This window comes from Mesoplodon densirostris, chromosome 3, assembly GCF_025265405.1.
Source record: "Mesoplodon densirostris isolate mMesDen1 chromosome 3, mMesDen1 primary haplotype, whole genome shotgun sequence".
Classification (NCBI taxonomy): domain Eukaryota; kingdom Metazoa; phylum Chordata; class Mammalia; order Artiodactyla; family Ziphiidae; genus Mesoplodon; species Mesoplodon densirostris.
Window position 1 is genome coordinate 145,200,252 of NC_082663.1, and position 17,086 is coordinate 145,217,337.

The 17,086-nt window shown below is 53.0% G+C and overlaps 1 protein-coding gene across 5 annotated transcripts; it reads left to right on the plus strand.

The window, feature by feature from the left end:
• The first annotated feature begins 229 nt into the window (after window positions 1-229).
• RGL3 (ral guanine nucleotide dissociation stimulator like 3) lies at window positions 230-13,632 on the plus strand. Of its 5 annotated transcripts, none has more exons than XM_060094064.1 (19): window positions 230-284; window positions 766-879; window positions 1,498-1,721; window positions 1,896-1,949; window positions 2,068-2,282; window positions 7,197-7,339; window positions 7,444-7,659; window positions 8,377-8,480; window positions 8,581-8,665; window positions 9,265-9,309; window positions 9,416-9,502; window positions 9,706-9,738; window positions 9,825-9,946; window positions 10,649-10,744; window positions 10,843-10,911; window positions 11,000-11,096; window positions 11,727-11,879; window positions 11,968-12,082; window positions 13,428-13,632. In XM_060094064.1, exons 1-19 carry the CDS (start codon window positions 252-254, stop codon window positions 13,544-13,546), a joined length of 2,124 nt encoding a protein of 707 aa, XP_059950047.1. In that variant the 5' UTR covers window positions 230-251; the 3' UTR covers window positions 13,547-13,632. The 5 variants fall into 5 exon arrangements, with proteins under 5 accessions (XP_059950047.1, XP_059950048.1, XP_059950051.1 ...); XM_060094065.1 differs by having other exon boundaries at window positions 13,476-13,632; XM_060094068.1 differs by lacking the exons at window positions 11,000-11,096; window positions 11,727-11,879 and having other exon boundaries at window positions 13,428-13,518.
• Window positions 13,633-17,086: the final 3,454 nt, after the last annotated feature.

Genomic DNA, 17,086 nt, shown 5'->3' on the forward strand with positions numbered 1-17,086 from the left:
CAGAGAGAGAGGTGTCCTTTCTCCCGGGCTCAGATTGATACACATTTATCTGGAGAGCTCGGACCTCTTCCCCCAGGGCCCTGGGCTGGGCGCTGGGGTCTGGCAGGGGCAACCGCGAGCCGTGGGTCCACCCCGCCCCGCCCCCGCGCTGCCCGGCCGCCCCGCCCCGCCGGCCCGACTCCCGGCCACTGCTCCCCGACCGTCCCTTCCGCCTCACTCAGCCGCGCGGCAGAGCGGGACGGGAGCGGACCATGGAGCGGACGACGAGCAAGGAGCTCGCCCTGGTAAGGGGACCTGGGGTCCCAGGACCCCACATCCCTGGCGACCCTCAAGTCCAGAAACTCCAGGTCCCCGACCGCCCCTTGGATCCTCTCTCCCCTCAAATCGGACCCTTCGGAACAGCCTGGGAGTCCCTACCTCTGGCCTCCCGGCCCCTGACCCAGTGAAGTGGCTGGCTCCCTTTAGGGATGGCTGGTGGCGGGAGTGTCTCTGAGCGCATCTGCGGGAGGGACTAGAGACAGACTCGCGAAGACTGGACCCTGGGACGTCCCCAAATGCCACCCGATCCTCCCAAGGGCTAGGTAGGAGGGTACCCGCGGCGCCGAGGGGACTTCCCGAGCCTGGGTCCCTGCCCCGAGTCTCACTGACTCCGACCGGCAAAGGGGGATAAAGCTGGAGGGATCAGGCTTGAATCCGCGGAAGAGGCGGGGCCGCAGTCCCGGGAGCCTTCCCCCTGCGGCGTCCTGAGCCCGCCTCCGCGTCCAGGCGCCGCTGCAGGACTGGGGCGAGGAGACAGAGGACGGCGCGGTGTACAGTGTCTCCCTGCGGCGGCAGCGCAGTCAGCGCTTGAGTCCGGGAGCAGGGCCTCGGGGCACCCAGGTGAGGAACGGGTAAGGAGGCTGGGGCCGGGCGGAAGGCGACCAGGTGAGGGCGGGGCTGAGTGGAGGGGAGGAACTGGGGCCCGAAGGAGGGGCGGGGCTTAGAGGCGACCGGGTAAGGATGGAGTGGGGCCCGGGGGCGGCCAGGTGAGTGGGGTAGATGAGGAGGCGGGGCCAGGTGAGGCCGAGGTGACTTGCGGGACTTGGGGACGGAACTGGACGGCAGGGCCTAGGTAAGCCAGGTTTAGTGGGGCGGAGCTGGAGAAGGAGGAGTGGTCTTTAGAAGAGACCAGGCGAGAGCGAAGTGGGGCGGAGAGCCTGGGAACGGGCCAGTGAAGCGCGTCCGGAGAGCTGGGAGCAGCCTGGGGGCGGAGGTGGGGGTGAGGTAGGGGTGGCTTGTAAATGGGGCAGAGGGCAGGGCGGGACCTGGGCGGATGAGGATGTTCCAGGCGGGTTTCGGGGGTCGATTGTGCAATGGGGAAGAATAATGAACTCAGGGGGCAGGATTCAGAAGAATGGACAGGATCGGATGCAAGATCGGTGGTTCCCAAAGACACGATTGGAATGGGATGCTGGGGCCCACTCCTCTGTGTCTCATTGCGGTCACCCTGCCCCGCAGGCCCCCAGCCCCGGTGCCGACACCTTCCTCCATTACCGCACCAGCAAGGTGCGGGCGCTGAGGGCAGCGCGGCTGGAGCGGCTGGTGCGGGAGTTGGTGTCTGGAGACCGCGAGCAGGACCCAGGCTTCGTGCCTGCCTTCCTGGCCACCCACCGGGCCTTTGTGCCCACTGCCCGCGTGCTGGGCCTTCTCCTGCCACCGCCGCCGCCGCCCCTGCCGCCGGGGTTAGTACCAACGGGGGACTCTCATGTTCCCACCCCAGACCTTCACCTGGATACTCCTCTAGCTCCCTCCGGTTTAGAACCGGGACCCCCCCCTCCAACCCCAGAATCTTCCTCCTGAGTCCCCTCCAGCCGCCCTCTTTTTCACCTGATGGAGGAGGGGGGATGTCTTTCCAGGGTAGAGATCAAGAAGACAGAGGGAAGAGATCTGACCTTCAACAACAACCTGAGGTTTGTCCTCCCATCGGGTGTGGGCAGGGGGGCATAGAGGTCAAAAGGATCTGAAGTGTACGGGCCCCAGGGGTCCAGAACTCTGGGCTGGGCTCTGAGGCCCCACCCCTCTGGCCAGGGCTGTGGTGTCAGTGCTGGGCTCCTGGCTGCGGGACTACCCTCAGGATTTCTGGGACCCCCCTGCCCACTCGGACCTAGGCAGTGTTTGCACCTTTCTGGGCTGGGCAGCCCCATCAGGGGCTGAGGCCCGGGAGGCAGAAAAGCTGCTGGGAGATTTCCTGAAGGATGCTGAGCCACAGCAGGAAGAAGAGGAGCGGTCCCAGACATGGGCAGGTGAGCGGGTTGGGGAACCGATAGTGTCCGGAACAGGCATTCTCCCTCCCCCAGGGGTCTTCTTCCCTCACGGAGGAGCTACAGATCTTGGGCAAGGTTCTTAACCCTGTCTGAGCCTCAGCTTCCCCACCTGTAAAATGGGGATAATAGCCTCTTGTTTAAAGTATTGGCATTTGTCTCTCACCTCCCGCACACAACACATCCCAACTACAAAGATAGTCCATCATTGGGTCAGAATACCCTGTGTTTTGGGCTACAAATCATCTATTACTACTTGCCTTAGGAGCTACAGAGACCTGGGTTCAAATCCTAGTTCTGCCACTTGCTGACTGTGCGACCTTGGATAAATCACCTCTCTGAGCCTCAGTTTCCTTATCTGCAAAATGGGGGCAATGACAGTACTTACCTCATTGGCTTCTTCATTCATTCAACAGATATTTAGCCTCTGACTCTGGGCACATAACAGTGGACAGGAGCTCCCTCTTCCCTGGGGAAGACAATTAGTGGACAAGTAAATAAACAAATAATGAGGGCCTGGCAAATAGTATTATTTTCATTACTGTTGTTATCACAGATTCTTATTTATTAGAATCTACTACTTATAATGAAATCGATACAATAAATCATACTGATGTTTTCTAGTGAGGTGGGTATCAGCAAACTATGTAGCCTTTTATAGAAAAGTTTGCTGGGACTTCCCTGGTGGTCCAGTGGTTAACACTCTGCGTTTCCATTGCAGGGGGCATGGGTTCAATCCCTGGTCGGAGAACTAAGATCCCACATGCCACGTTTGTAGCTCTCTACAACAGAGGTCTACAACCTCTGTTGTAGAGAGCTTTGGGGGAAAGGAAAAATATCCACATACTTCATTCAGATCTTTTTTCAGTTGTCATCTCCTCAGACATGCCTTCTCAGATCCCCTCGCAACAAATACAGCCTCCCACTCTGAGTCCTATTACCTGCCTTATTTTTCTGCATAGAACCTATTGGTCTTGTCCCCAACTCTATCCCCAGGGTCAGTTACAACACGGATTTGTCTACTGAATAATTGCATCCTGCTTATAAAGTATCATCTTTCACCCATCTGTGTTTGATCTGATCCCTGTCACAAGAGCTTTATGTATCCCTAATCCATTCTTTAATCCTTAAACTGGCCACATTCCTCTCTGCTTTACAAAGTAGCAACCACTTCTCTCCCCTGGTGAGAGTTATATACATTTTATCCCTTCATCTTCCCTCCTGGTTACCAAGTATCTTTCTTCCTCTGCCTTCAAGATTTCACCAGCTGATTCCAAGTCATCAGAGCTGCACAGGGCAGTGGGGTAGCCACTAGCCCCATGTGGCTATTAAAATTGAACTTAATTAACATTAAATAGAAATTAAAATCAGTTCTTTGGTCACAATGGCCACATTTCTAGTGCTCAGTAACCACATCGGGCAGCACAGGTAGAAAATATTTCTACCACTGCAGAAAATTCTATTGAAAATGCTGCCCTAAGCTATGAGTTCTTGAGGTAAGAGGAGAAAATGAACATTTATTGAACACTGACTTTATGCCAGGATCTGGGAACCTTAACATCCTTGTTTGGGGGTTACTTTCTACCATGGAAAATTTCAGACATATAGAAAGAGAGAGAGAGAAGTAATGTAAAGAACACTGAAACACCCATCACTCATCTTCAACAATTATCAATTTGACCAAAAAAAAAAATTTTTTTTTTTCAGGATGATTTGAAGGCAAATCCCAGACTTACGTCCCTTCACACACAAATACTTCGGTTCGCACTGGTAATTGACAAGGACTTTAAAATCTATATAACCTTCATGCCCACAATCTTTTCCAACGAAATCAGCAATAATTGCTCAATATCAAAAAATACTCGGGCTTCCCTGGTGGCGCAGTGGTTGAGAGTCCGCCTGCCGATGCAGGGGACGTGGGTTCGTGCCCCGGTCCGGGAAGATCCCACATGCCACGGAGCGGCTAGGCCCATGAGCCATGGCCGCTGAGCCTGCGCGTCCGGAGCCTGTGCTCCGTGGCGGGAGAGGCCACAACGGTGAGAGGCCCGCGTACCACAAAAAAAAAAAATACTCATATGGGGCTTCCCTGGTGGCGCAGTGGTTGAGAGTTCGCTTGCCGATGCAGGGGACACGGGTTCGTGCCCCGGTCCGGGAAGATCCCACATGCCGTGGAGCGGCTGGGCCCGTGAGCCATGGCCACTGAGCCTGCGCGTCCGGAGCCTGTGCTCCGCAACGGGAGAGGCCACAGCAATGAGAGGCCCGCGTACTGGAAAACAAAAAACAAAAAAACTTATATTCAAATCCCCCTATTGTTCCTAAGTTGTCTTCTTTATAGTTAGTTGTTTCTTCCAAAACCAAAGATCCATTTAAAGTGTTCTTTTTTTAAAAAATAAATTTATATATTTTATTTTTTTACTTTTGGCTGTGTTGGGTCTTCGTTGCTGCATGTGGGCTTTCTCTAATTGCGGCGAGCGGGGCCTACTCTTCGTTGCGGCGCCCAGGCTTCTCATTGCAGTGGCTTCTCTTGTTGTGGAGCACGGGCTCTAGGTGTGCGGGCTTCAGTAGTTGTAGCACACGAGCTCAGTAGTTGTGGCTCTAGAGCACAGGCTCAGTAGTTGTGGCGCACGGGCTTAGTTGCTCCGTGGCATGTGAGATCTTCTTGGACCAGGGCTCAAACCCATGTCCCCTGCATTGGCAGGCGGATTCTTTACCATTATGCCACCAGGGAAGTCCCAAGTGTTCATTTCTTAGATCTCTTTTTTTCTATGACAGTTCCTCTTTGCATTTTGATTAATGGCACTGGGGGAAAAAAAATGGGTCATTTGCCCAGAGGAATGTCTCACATTCTTCTCCATTCACCTGTTAGCTTTCTCATGGTGACATGAAGTATGTTCCTCTATTCACCATATTTGCTGTAAGAGCTAAAGATTTGATTAGATTTATGTGCAATTTTTTTCCCCTATGCTCACTTTTTTTTTTTTTTTTTGGTGCTCAAGTTATGGGATTTTTTAATTTTTAATTTTATTTATTTTTTATACAGCAGGTACTTATTAGTTGTCTATTTTATACATATTAGTGTATACATGTCAATCCCAATTCATCCCTCCCCACTCTTTCCCTCCTTGGTGTCCATAATTTGTTCTCTACATCTGTGTCTCCATTTCTGCCTTGCAAACAGGTTCATCTGTACCATTTTTCTAGATTCCACATATATGCGTTAATATACAGTATTTATTTTTCTCTTTCTGATTTACTTCACTCTGTGTGACAGTCTCTAGGTCCATCCACATCTCTACAAATGACCCAATTTCATTCCTTTTTATGGCTGAGTAATTTTTCCCCCATGCTCACTTTTAAAAACTAATATTTTGCGGGCCTTCCCTGGTGGTCCTGTGGTTAAGACTCTGTGCTCCCACTGCAGGGGTTACAGGTTCGATTCCTGTTCCAGGAACTAAGGTCCTGCGTGCAGCATGGCACAGACAAAAAATAAAAATAAAGTAATATTTTGCAATGCTACCTGTCCTAATACGAAATGAAAGACAGATAATTAAACAGACTTACACAGATAATTTAAAAATAATAATATGATGCTGGAATTGTAATAGGAAGGAGAAATAAAACAAAAGCAATTTACACAACAATCAACTATACTTGTTGGTATGTCAGTGTCTGGGCATGCCACACCAGGAGACATGACGAAGTTGTTCATTGCCTTCACCTGCCATAGCATCATGGTGAATATGGCAGCCAGAAACTAATGCAGGGGAGTGCACTGGCGACACAGATGCAGCAGCATAGATGTTGGTGACATCAATTTCCAAAATGGTGATCAACACTTGCCATTTCCATACAAAACAAAGTTCACAGTCCTTGCCTTTCTAGAGCCAAAATAATTAGTGTTTATGAGCAAGATTGTTGAGTTCTAGGTGCCAAGTATTGTAAACAGGTTTTTCAAGGACACAAATTTCTTGGAGGGACATTTGGAGGCTGGTGGCACAATTCTTCACTATGCGTGCCCAGCCCCTCTTGCGGCAAGATTTCAACTTCCAAAATGTCCCCTAGGGGGCGCCACCATTGAACGTCGCCTCGGAAAAATCATTCCTATTTATTGAGTACTTTATAGCCGTCTGGTATGCGTGATTTCATTTGATTTTAAAAAAAAATCCAGGGCTTCCCTGGTGGCGCGGTGGTTGGGAGTCCGCCTGCCGGTGCGGGGGACACGGGTTCGTGCCCCGGTCCGGGAGGATCCCACATGCCGCGGAGCGGCTGGGCCTGTGAGCCATGGCCGCTGGGCCTGCGCGTCCGGAGCCTGTGCTCCGCAGCGGGAGGGGCCGCAGCAGTGGGAGGCCCGCGTACCGCAAAAAAAAAAAAAAAAAAAAAAAAAAAAAAAAAATCCAGGTGAAGAAACCAAGGCACAGAGAGGTTTAAAGTCTTGCTTAATTCGCACAGCACCCCGGTGGATCAGTTTGGATTTGAACTTGGGACGTTAAGACGATAACCTTTCCTTAACCACAAGGTTATACCACCTCTAACCACCAGAAAAGGGCAAATGGATCCTATCCTAATACAGGTTCAAAGTAAAAAAGCTCTATTTTCTATTCTAGCCTTTGAGCACCTGGCTTCAGATCCCTGCCATTTACTGAAGATGTGAGTTAGAGCAAATTCCTGCCTCAGTTTCCCCCTTTAAAAAGGTGCCTCGCAGGGTTAGTGTATAAATTTCCCCGTTAATCCACCCAAGATGCTGAATGAACAGTTACTGCTGCTCTGATGTTCTTAAAAACAAAGAGATCTCTGTTTCACAGATGAGAAAAGTGAGGATCACAGATGCCCAAGGTCACGCAGCCAGTCCTGGATTCAAACTTCAAGAGTTTTTAACCCCCTCTAATGCTCCCTCAGGACATCCAGGGGTTGCCCAGATACCCCGTCCAGACTCCCCGGTAGGCTGCTTGGAAGAGGTGGAAGGACTCGTGAGGGAAGGTCCTGAGCTCCTGGACTTCAGTGTAGACGACGTGGCCGAGCAGCTGACCCTGATGGATGCGGTGAGGATCCCGGCTGGGCGCGGCCGGGAGGGGGCGGGACGTAGGGGAGGGGGAAGGGGCCTAGCTGAGCACAGATCCTACCCACCCCCAACCCCCGCGCGCAGGAGCTCTTCTCGCGCGTGCGGCCCTTCGAGTGCCTGGGCTCCGTGTGGTCGCAGCGGGACCGGCCGGGGGCTACAGGCACCGCCTCCACTGTGCGCGCCACTGTGACCCAGTTCAACACGGTGACCGGCTGCGTCCTGGGCTCGGTGCTCGGGTCGCCGGGCCTGGCCGCCCCGCAGAGGGCGCAGCGGCTGGAGAAGTGGATCCGCATCGCGCAGGTGCCTGTCGCGGGGTGGGTAGAAGGGGGCATGGGGCACCGAGGCCAGAGAGAGGTCGGAGGCGGGCGGAAGGCCGAGGACTGGGGTCTGGGGATACTCGGAGGATTGGGGCTGGGAGGTGCCTAAGAGAGAGCCTAGGACGTGGCTGGGCGGGACTGGCGCCTGGGACCGCAGAGGGACGCAGGGCTGGTCTAGGAATAAGGATGGGATGGGGGCACTGGAGAGGGGATAGGCTTGGAGTAGGGACCAAAGCCAAGAGACGGAGGCAGAGGTCCTGAAAGAGACTGGATGGAAGCGGGGCTGGAGCCTGAGCAGAGAGGAAGAGTAGAAATGGGGGCCAGGAAAGAGAGTGGGGGCGTGGCAAGGCGAAGGGGGAAGAAGGTTGACACCTGGGGTGAGACTTGGACTGGGGAGGAGGAGTCTGGGTCTAAGAGAGATGCTACGGGTCCGTCTGGGGCCCAGGGAGAAGTAAAGAGTGGGGACACGGGAAACCAAGGTCAGAGGAAGGGAATGGAGGGGCAGCTGGGGGAGGGGCTGGGACTGCAGGTTGGAGATGGGGGGGCCCTGGGGGAGGAGGCTGAATCTGGGTAGCTCGTCAGATATGGGGCGAGCTGTAAGGATCTAACCTGGGGTCACAAGTCACGGGATCAAAGGTGGATCATACTTGGGGTTCAGGCTTGGGGGTGTGACCGGCGGTCCCTCACCCCCGCTCCCCAGCGCTGCCGGGAACTGCGGAACTTCTCCTCCCTGCGCGCCATCCTGTCAGCCCTGCAGTCTAACCCCATCTACCGGCTCAAGCGCAGCTGGGGTGCCGTGAGCCGGTGAGCAAGGGGCAGGGTGCTGGCGCAGGACTACTTGCCCACCTCATGCCAGCTCTGACTGTCCCCGTGGCCACCCCTGACCCCTCTCCTGTCCCCCCAGGGAACCGTTATCCACTTTCAGGAAACTTTCGCAGATTTTTTCCGATGAGAATAATCACCTCAGCAGCAGAGAGATTCTCTCCCAGGTACAGATGGGTGAGGACCCCTCAGATCCCAGGCCCAGGAAGGGGACCAGGGGCCCGGCAGGGCATTGCTTGTCATTGTCATAACATTCAGTGTCCTTTCCCTATGCCTCGAGAATGACCTTCCTCTTGTTTGTGGGCAGCCTGGGTTTTGACTCCCTCTGCTGCCCTCATTATAGCTCACACTTGGTGGCTACCTTATTTATTCATTCAACAAATACCAGAAGTTACAGGGAAAAGGTCACTGAAGGCCAGAGTCAGAGCAAAGAGTGAAAAAAAAAAAAATTCTGCTAAGGACTTGACTTTGATAAGAAAAACTGGAAAAAAAAAATGTGCCAACAAGGTTCAGGGCATTTCTGGGGGATCTCCAGGTACAAGGATTCTCACCTGTGTTAAGGCCAGCCCTGGGGGCCAAGGCACCCACAAGCCCCACCTCCCATCATCCCCAGTGAGCCCTGCCCCCTGCTGCTTATCTGTTCTCTCCCCCTCCCTGTTCACTTTCCCTTGGGTATGGCCTTTACAACTGCTTGTGATGGAGGCATCTTCCCCGAGGGAGGGGTCAAAGAGACCCCAGGACTGCTCAGTTCTTCCCCTTCCCCCAGGAGGAGGCTACTGAGGAGAATGCCCCCCCAGGAAGCCTGCCCCCAGTGAGTGATGTGGTTTGGGATGAGGGACAAGCAGGATCCTGGGTGGGGGGTGGAGCCTGGTGGGGTCGGTGATGGCTGAGAGTGACTGGAGCTCTGGGGGCCACAGAAACTGCCCCCAGGCCCCATCCCCTACCTTGGCACCTTTCTCACGGACCTGGTTATGCTGGATACAGCCCTGCCGGACATGCTGGAGGTCTGAGCCCTGACCCTTGACTCCTGACCCCAGCCTCACTCTCCCTCAGCACAGAGGGCCTCCTGAACTCACACCTGTGACTCTGCCCTGTGCTCCTGACCCCAGCCCCCTTAGTGCAGTGGGGCTCCTGACATCCCAACCCCTGACCTTGACCCTTGATCCTTGACCCTGGAGGCTCCAGTTCAGACAAAATTTGCCCCCAGGGGAATCTCATCAACTTTGAGAAGAGGAGGAAGGTAAGTGGGCACTGGGGTGGGCATGCGGGGGGGCGGTCCAGGATGGGGGTTGAGCATGGGCAGGGTCTCAGAGGCCACCCCCTCAGGAGTGGGAGATCCTGGCCCACATCCAGCAGCTGCAGAGGCGCTGTCGGAGCTACTGCCTGAGCTCCCACCTACCCATCCTGGCTGCCCTGCGCACCCAGCGCCAGCTCAGCGAGGAGCAGAGGTGACCAACATGTGGCCTGGCCTGACCACCCCCCCACCCACTGACCCTGGATCACACACTGGATCCACCTCCCCCATGCACCTCTCCAGCTCCTCCTAAGACCCCCCTCCTGAGCCCTGACACCCCCCCCACCCAGCCTGTCACCTTGCATTGTCTGCGGCCCAGTCGAGGGCCCCAGTAGACCTCTGACCCCAAACTTTGACCCATCTGACTTTCTGACTTCAACCTTTAACATGCAGCTGGGCATTCCATTCAACCATCCCATCTTTCCTTTTCCCCCACCTCTGGCCCTATCTGACCCATGACCTCATTCATAACCCCCATCTGACTCTCTGAGCCCAATCATTGACCCCCAATTCTGAGCAACTGACTCTTATGTCAGAGCATCCAACTCAACTGTTCCAATGGTTTCTTTCCATTCTACTGAATCCATGATCCTAACAATTGACCTCAGTGATTATCTGACCTTGAACTCTATCCCTGACTGAATTTGACTCCTCAGTCCCACTCTGTAAACCCCTGTGCGACCTGCCAACCAAGCCATCTCATCTCATCCCTGATGAGACCCCACAGCTATAATGACCCTGACCCCAACATTGGGTGCCCAACCCCCCACACACACACACCCAAAACCCAGCTCCCGACAAATTCTAACTCATTTCCCACCCCCACCCCCATCCCATCTGCATCTTGACCCCTCAGCTACCGCATCTCCCGGGTCATTGAGCCACCGGCTGCCTCCTGCCCCAGCTCCCCACGCGTCCGGCGGCGAATCAGCCTCACCAAGCGCCTCAGTGCGTGAGTCTCGGAGTATGTGGGGAGTGACGTGGGCAGAGATGGTATCCGCTCCTGGGACTGAGTCTGGTCTCAGCCTCATCCCCTGTCTCTATTTTCAGGAAGCTGTCCCGAGAGAGAGGCTCATCCCCTGGTGGGAGTCCCAGGGATCCTTCTTCCTCCACCTCCAGGTCAGCATCCCATTGGGTAAAGGGGCTGGAGAGGACAGGATCAGAGATCAGGGCAGCCACCCCACTTCAGACTCTGTGTCTCCCCCAGTCTGTCCCCAGCGTCCCCCCCATCCAGTCCTAGAACCAGGGACCCTCCTCCCGGCAGTCCTCCGGCCTCTCCAGGGCCCCAGGGCCCCAGCACCAAGGTACCAGGACTATGTGTACATGTGGGACTGCAGGCACCCAGGGCTGTGTGTGTGTGTGTGTGTGTGTACAGGATTTGGAGACTAGGTATGTACACAGGAGACCATGCACACAGTTGGCTGAACACCTTAGGGATATGTCCAGGAAGCCATGTGCATTTCCATGGCCCTGTTTGAGGGACTGTCCATCAGTTATGCTCAGATCTGGACCAGAGCTTCCACTTACCCACAAGGCACTCTGGGGTGCAATCACCCACTTTTGCACAGATATGCATTTTCCTAGGAATTTGCATACCTGGAGGGGAAATGCAGGCATGAATATCCACAATATCCACAGGACCATGTGCAGGGTTTTTCATGGACATGGGCTTGTGCGTAGCCAACAATTGTGAGCAAATGGGTGCAGTCGCCGCTCTCTGGTTACACAGGGTTTCTCGTGTGTGAACATGAGTCGTGTGTGAATTCATGTAGCAGGGCGTGAAAGTCTGTATGTGATGGGATTGCATAGATGTGGGCTTGTGTATGTACCCTAATTGCATGTCCCAGGCTTGGGGTGTGCAGGAAGGCGTGTTGCATACAATGAGGGAGGGGCCTCGTGCCCTCACCACTCAGCCCCCACCCCACTGCCTACAGCTGCCACTGAGCCCAGACCTACCAGGCCCCCGGACCCTGGCCTTGCCCTTGAGTGGCCCTCACATCTCCCTCCCGGGGCAGCAGGGCTCAGAGGCCTGCGTCGTCCGAGTCAGCATTGACAATGACCATGGAAATCTGTATCGGAGCATCCTGGTGAGGGGCTGTACCTGGGACCTGCTGGTGGCAGCCCTGCCCTTGGGGCTTGGGCTGTCATCCCTCACCTCCCGCCCTCTCTTCCCAGCTCACTAGTCAGGACAAGGCCCCCAGCGTGGTGCAGCGAGCCTTGGAAAAGCACAATGTGGCTCAGCCCTGGGCCCAGGACTATCAGCTCTTCCAAGCCCTTCCTGGGGACAGGGGTGAGCAGGGACAGCTCGGAGCCAGAGCTGGGGGGCAGCTTCAGGAGGGGGGCAGCAGACTGACCGGGATGGTTCTGGCACAGAGTAGGGGTGAGATGAAGCAGGGTTGGGGTAAGAGGCAGAAAAATATTGGTACCTTCATTAGGTGGGGTCATGAGGTTGTCCTGTCTCAGTGTGAGGGAAGCAGGCACCAAAGGTGACTTCCTAGGATGTATGGAGAAGAAATGAGATTGTCCAGGGTCCAGTGGAGAGGGAGTGTAGAAGGTCATCCGGGCTTAAATTTGTAGAATCATGAGGTTATTCAGGCTCAAGCTGGTGGAGCACAAGACTGAAGCAGGGTCTGGGCTTGGATCTGAGGGGAAATGAGTTTGTCTGGGCTCAGCATGGGGACTCTGAATTTGGCATAGGAGAGGGCCACATGGTACTGAAATTCAGGGTAGGGAAGCATGAGATCGTTCAGTGTACAGGTGAGTAGGAGGTTGTCCAGTTTTCAAGAGGGAGAGGCAACAGGGAACTATATTCAGTATCCTGTGACAAACCATAATCGAAAAGAATATGAAAAAGAATACATATACATATGCATAACTGAGTCACTTGGTGGTACAGAAGAAATTAACACAACATTGTAAATCAACTATACTTCAATTAAAAAGTTTTTTAAATGGAGAAAAAAATGTAGGGAAAAAAAAGAGAGAGAAGCAAGAGATTAACATGCTAGGGACTTCCCTGGCAGTCCAGTGGTTAGAACTCTGTGCTTCCCCTGCAGGGGGCATGGGTTCCGTCCCTGGTCGGGGAACTAAGATCCCGCAAGCCCCACAGTGTGGCCAAAAAAAAAAACCAGAGAGAGAGTGACATATTAAAGGGCATGATGTGAGGTTGGCTGGACGTTAGGAAGGATACATGAGGTTGTTCACACGTCAAGTATGAGGGTTGTACAGGCTGGAAGTGCGAAGTCAGAAGTTGTCCAAGTTCATGGTGAGAGCAGTATGAACTTGGCTAGGAGTTGGCTGCGGGGGAAGGGTGGGATGGGCAGGAAGTTGATTGGGCTGGGTGGCCTGACTTTGTTCAAGCTTGTAGTGCAGGTTGTCTAGACTCCAGGGGGAAATAGCAGGAGGTAGCCCAGGTTCCCGGGGCGGGAGGTGGGGGGAGACATGAGGTTGTTCAGGCTTTGAGTGGGAAGTGGTCTAGGTTCACAAAGAGAGGAGAATGAGGTTGATTTAGCACTAGCTGAAGGGACCCAAGGTTGTTCAGGCTCCAAGGTGAATGGTGGAAGGTTACCTAGGTCCTTTGTGAGCGAAGTATGAGGTTGTGTGGGCCTTTCACCATCATCTCCACACCTGGTCAGAGCTCCTGATTCCTGACAATGCCAATGTCTTCTACGCAATGAACCCAGCCGCCCCTGGAGACTTCGTGCTGCGGCGGAAGGAGAGGGCCCGGCACACAACATCAGTCTCCCCAACCTGAGGTGGTCCTCCCCCTCCTCCAGGACATGGGCCCCATGGGCAGCAAGGGGCCTGGCTTCTCTCACCAGGGGGCAGGGAGGGAGCTCTTCTCTGGAAATCTCTCATTCCCCAGTAGAGGCCATTGTCCTCCATACCCTGTACACCCCACCCCCAACTTTATTGGACCTCATCCCTCTGACCCTTTTGGCACCAGACCCCTATTCCAAAGACATCAGCCCATGGGTGGCTGGTGGAGAGCTTCATCCCATAAACATAGAAAGGGGTGTGGTGTCAGGGGTCAGACCCTCCCCCAGAGAAATCTTGTAACTGTTGGAGACACATCTGAAGCGATAGAAATGGATGCAAATAGTGATCAAAGTTATGAAAAAGGAGTCAGTCTTGTTTGTTCTGCGCCTGTGCTTCATGTTCACTTTTCATCAAGATAAGAATTAAAGGAAAGAAAGGAAGGAAGGAAGGAAGAAAAAGAAAGAAAGAAAGAAAAACTTAAGAGCCCTAAGAAAGGGGTTGGGTGAGGCATGACTTGAATCCAGGGGGGTCTCTGTCACAAACAGAGGGTTCAGGACTCCCTCCCTCAACATTGTTGGGGTGGTATGATTCTTTTCTGCCATGTATATGGGAGAGTGAAGAAGAAATTTCATTGGAATCAGAGACAAATAACATTATCACCCATGAGTCATTAAGGGCTGTGAGGATGAGAGGGGTGAGCTAGCGGTACTGGGGTAGGATGAAGAAACAGGTGGAGAAGGCACAGACGAAGTGAGCTGTAGGGCCACCCGCAACATAATCATAACAACAACAGCAACAACAACAATGATACTGACTCATGAACTCCCACTCTGCTAGACACCAACTAGGGGCTTTATATCTAACTGTATTAATCAGGGTTCTTTCTGTTTCAAGTGGTCAAAAACCCAAATCAAACAGGTATGTGCAAAAAAGGAAATGAATGCCTGTGTAATTGTAAAGTTCCATGGGTCCAGCTTCAGGCACAGTTGGATCCAGGGACTCAAAAGATGTCACCAGGACTTTGCAACAAAATCTTTTGCCTCTGATTTGCTCTGAGAATGAGACTGTCCATTGTCTCCAATCCATTCACCTTCTTCTATCGTAATGGAAACGCTGATTTTTAGCTGGCTACCCAGCGTAAAAACCACATTTCCAGTCTCCCTTGCAGCAAAATGTGGTCATATGACAAAGTCTTAGCCAATGAGATGTAAAGGGAAAGGAGGTGGGTAAATTCCAGGCTCAGCCCTTGAAGAGAAGGGTTGTGTCCTCTCCTTCTCCCTTTTCTGCCTCCTGGTGGTTAGAATGAAGACGTGGAGTGGATCATCTTGGAGTAGGTGGTTCATACCCTCTGAATAACTGAGCCACAAACTGGAAGGAGTGTGGCCCTCTGAGACCAGGGAGCAGCCATACTGTGTTGCTGCTACCTGGATTGTTACAAAAGAGAGAACTAAATGCCTATCTTATTTAAGCCATCACATTATGATTTGGGTCTCTATTACAGTAGCCAAAAGAACATTTAAATGACTACTGCCCCACTCCAAGGCAGCCTCACCCTCGTTGGGGCAGTGCCAGGCTTACATCTCACCAGCTCCACCTTCCCATGCAAGGAAAAGCCCTTCATCCCATCAGCTCCAGCAAAAGTCCCAGAGCAGATGCTGACTGGACCAGCGTGTCTTGTAGCCACCCCTGAGCCAATCACTGTGTTCAGAGGAATGTGATATGTTCATTGGCCAGGCCTGGGTCCTGTGCTCATTCTGTCAGCTGGCAGAGACATTTCAAATCACAGGAATGTAGTCTGGAAGGGCATGTAAATAGAAATTACATTTGCTGTTAGTAGGAAAAGGGAGAATTCTGGTGAACATGCAAAAAAAAAAAAAAAAAAAAAAAACAATCCTTAGGGTTCTAAACCCTGTCCCTGGAACAATAATGGGGGATGCCCAGGCATCGTCTGGAGTGGGAGAGGAGCTAGAAGAATCTAGGTAACATCTAGGGCCTCATGAAAAACAGAGTTAAGCACACAGCACGCTACTTTACAGGATTTTTTTTTCTCTAAGTATTAAGACATTAAGACCAATCGGGACTTCCCTGGTGGCGCAGTGGTTAAGAGTCTGCCTGCCAATGCAGGGGACATGGGTTTGATCCCTGGTCCGGGAAGATCCCACATGCCGCAGAGCAACTGGGCTCCTGCGCCACAACTACTGAGCCCGCGTGCTGCAACTACTGAAGCCCGTGCACCTAGAGCCCGTGCTCCACAAGAGAAACCACCACAATGAGAAGCCCGCGCACCGCAACGAAGAGCAGCCCTCACTCGCTGCAACTAGAGAAAGCCTGCGTGCAGCAACCAAGACCCAACGCAGCCAAAAATATAATAATAATAATAAATAAAATTAAAAATTTCTTGTTGTTGGTTTTTTGTTTGTTTTTGTTTGTTTGTTTGCGGTACGCGGGCCTCTCACTGTTGTGGTCTCTCCCGTTGCGGAGCACAGGCTGCGGACGCGCAGGCTCAGCAGCCATGGCTCACGGGCCCAGCCGCTCCGCAGCATGTGGGATCTTCCCGGACCGGGGCACGAACCCGTGTCCCCTGCATCGGCAGGCGGACACTCAACCACTGCGCCACCAGGGAAGCCCTCCGGTTTTTTTTTAGTTAATAAGTTTATTTATTTATGGGTCTTCGTTGCTGGGCGCGGGCTTTCTCTAGTTAAGGCAAGCGGGGGCTACTCTTTGTTGCAGTGGGCGGGCTTCTCATTGCGGTGGCTTCTCTTGTTGCAGAGCACGGGCTCTAGGCGAGTGAGCTTCAGTAGTTGTGGCACATGGGCTCAGTAGCTGTGGTCGCGGACTTTAGACCGCAGGTTCAGTAGTTGTGGCGCATGGGCTTAGTTGCTCCGCGGCATATGGGATCTTCCCAGACCAGGGCTCGAACCTGTGTTTCCTGAACTGGCAGGCGGATTCTTAACCACTGCGCCACCAGAGAAATCCTGGAATGGAGCTCTCTGATTGGCTAATCTGGGGCAGGCTGCCACAATGAGGTAGGTCTCAGCACCCCCCGCTCCGCCTTCCCCAGGCATGTACCTCTGTGGGGAGGGTGTTTACCCCAGTTTAAGCTCAGCCCAGGTGAAAAGCTTTTATAGTTTGTTCTATACTTTCCAGATTATTAAAAGAACTGCACATTCCTTGTAAAATAAAATCCCAATAGTATACAAATGTAAGCAGAAAAAAAAAATCACAAATGAAAACTCACACTCCAGAATATATGTAATTTTACAAATGCAGGCTCTTTCGCACATACTGTCCGGCAGCACCGCCCAACACTGTGCAAACACTCAACCGCTTCTCACTATTACGATTATTATTTTCCTACCCAGACTGGGAAGAGATGTTGATTAGCACGATAATATCAGTAGCTTACATTTTTGGAATGTTTGCTATGTACCAAGTCGGATTTTACAGATGAAAAGGCTGAAGCTCAGATAAGGTAAGTCACCTGTCCAGGGTCACACAGCAAGAAAGTGGGTCCTACGCAGAAACCAGAGCTGCT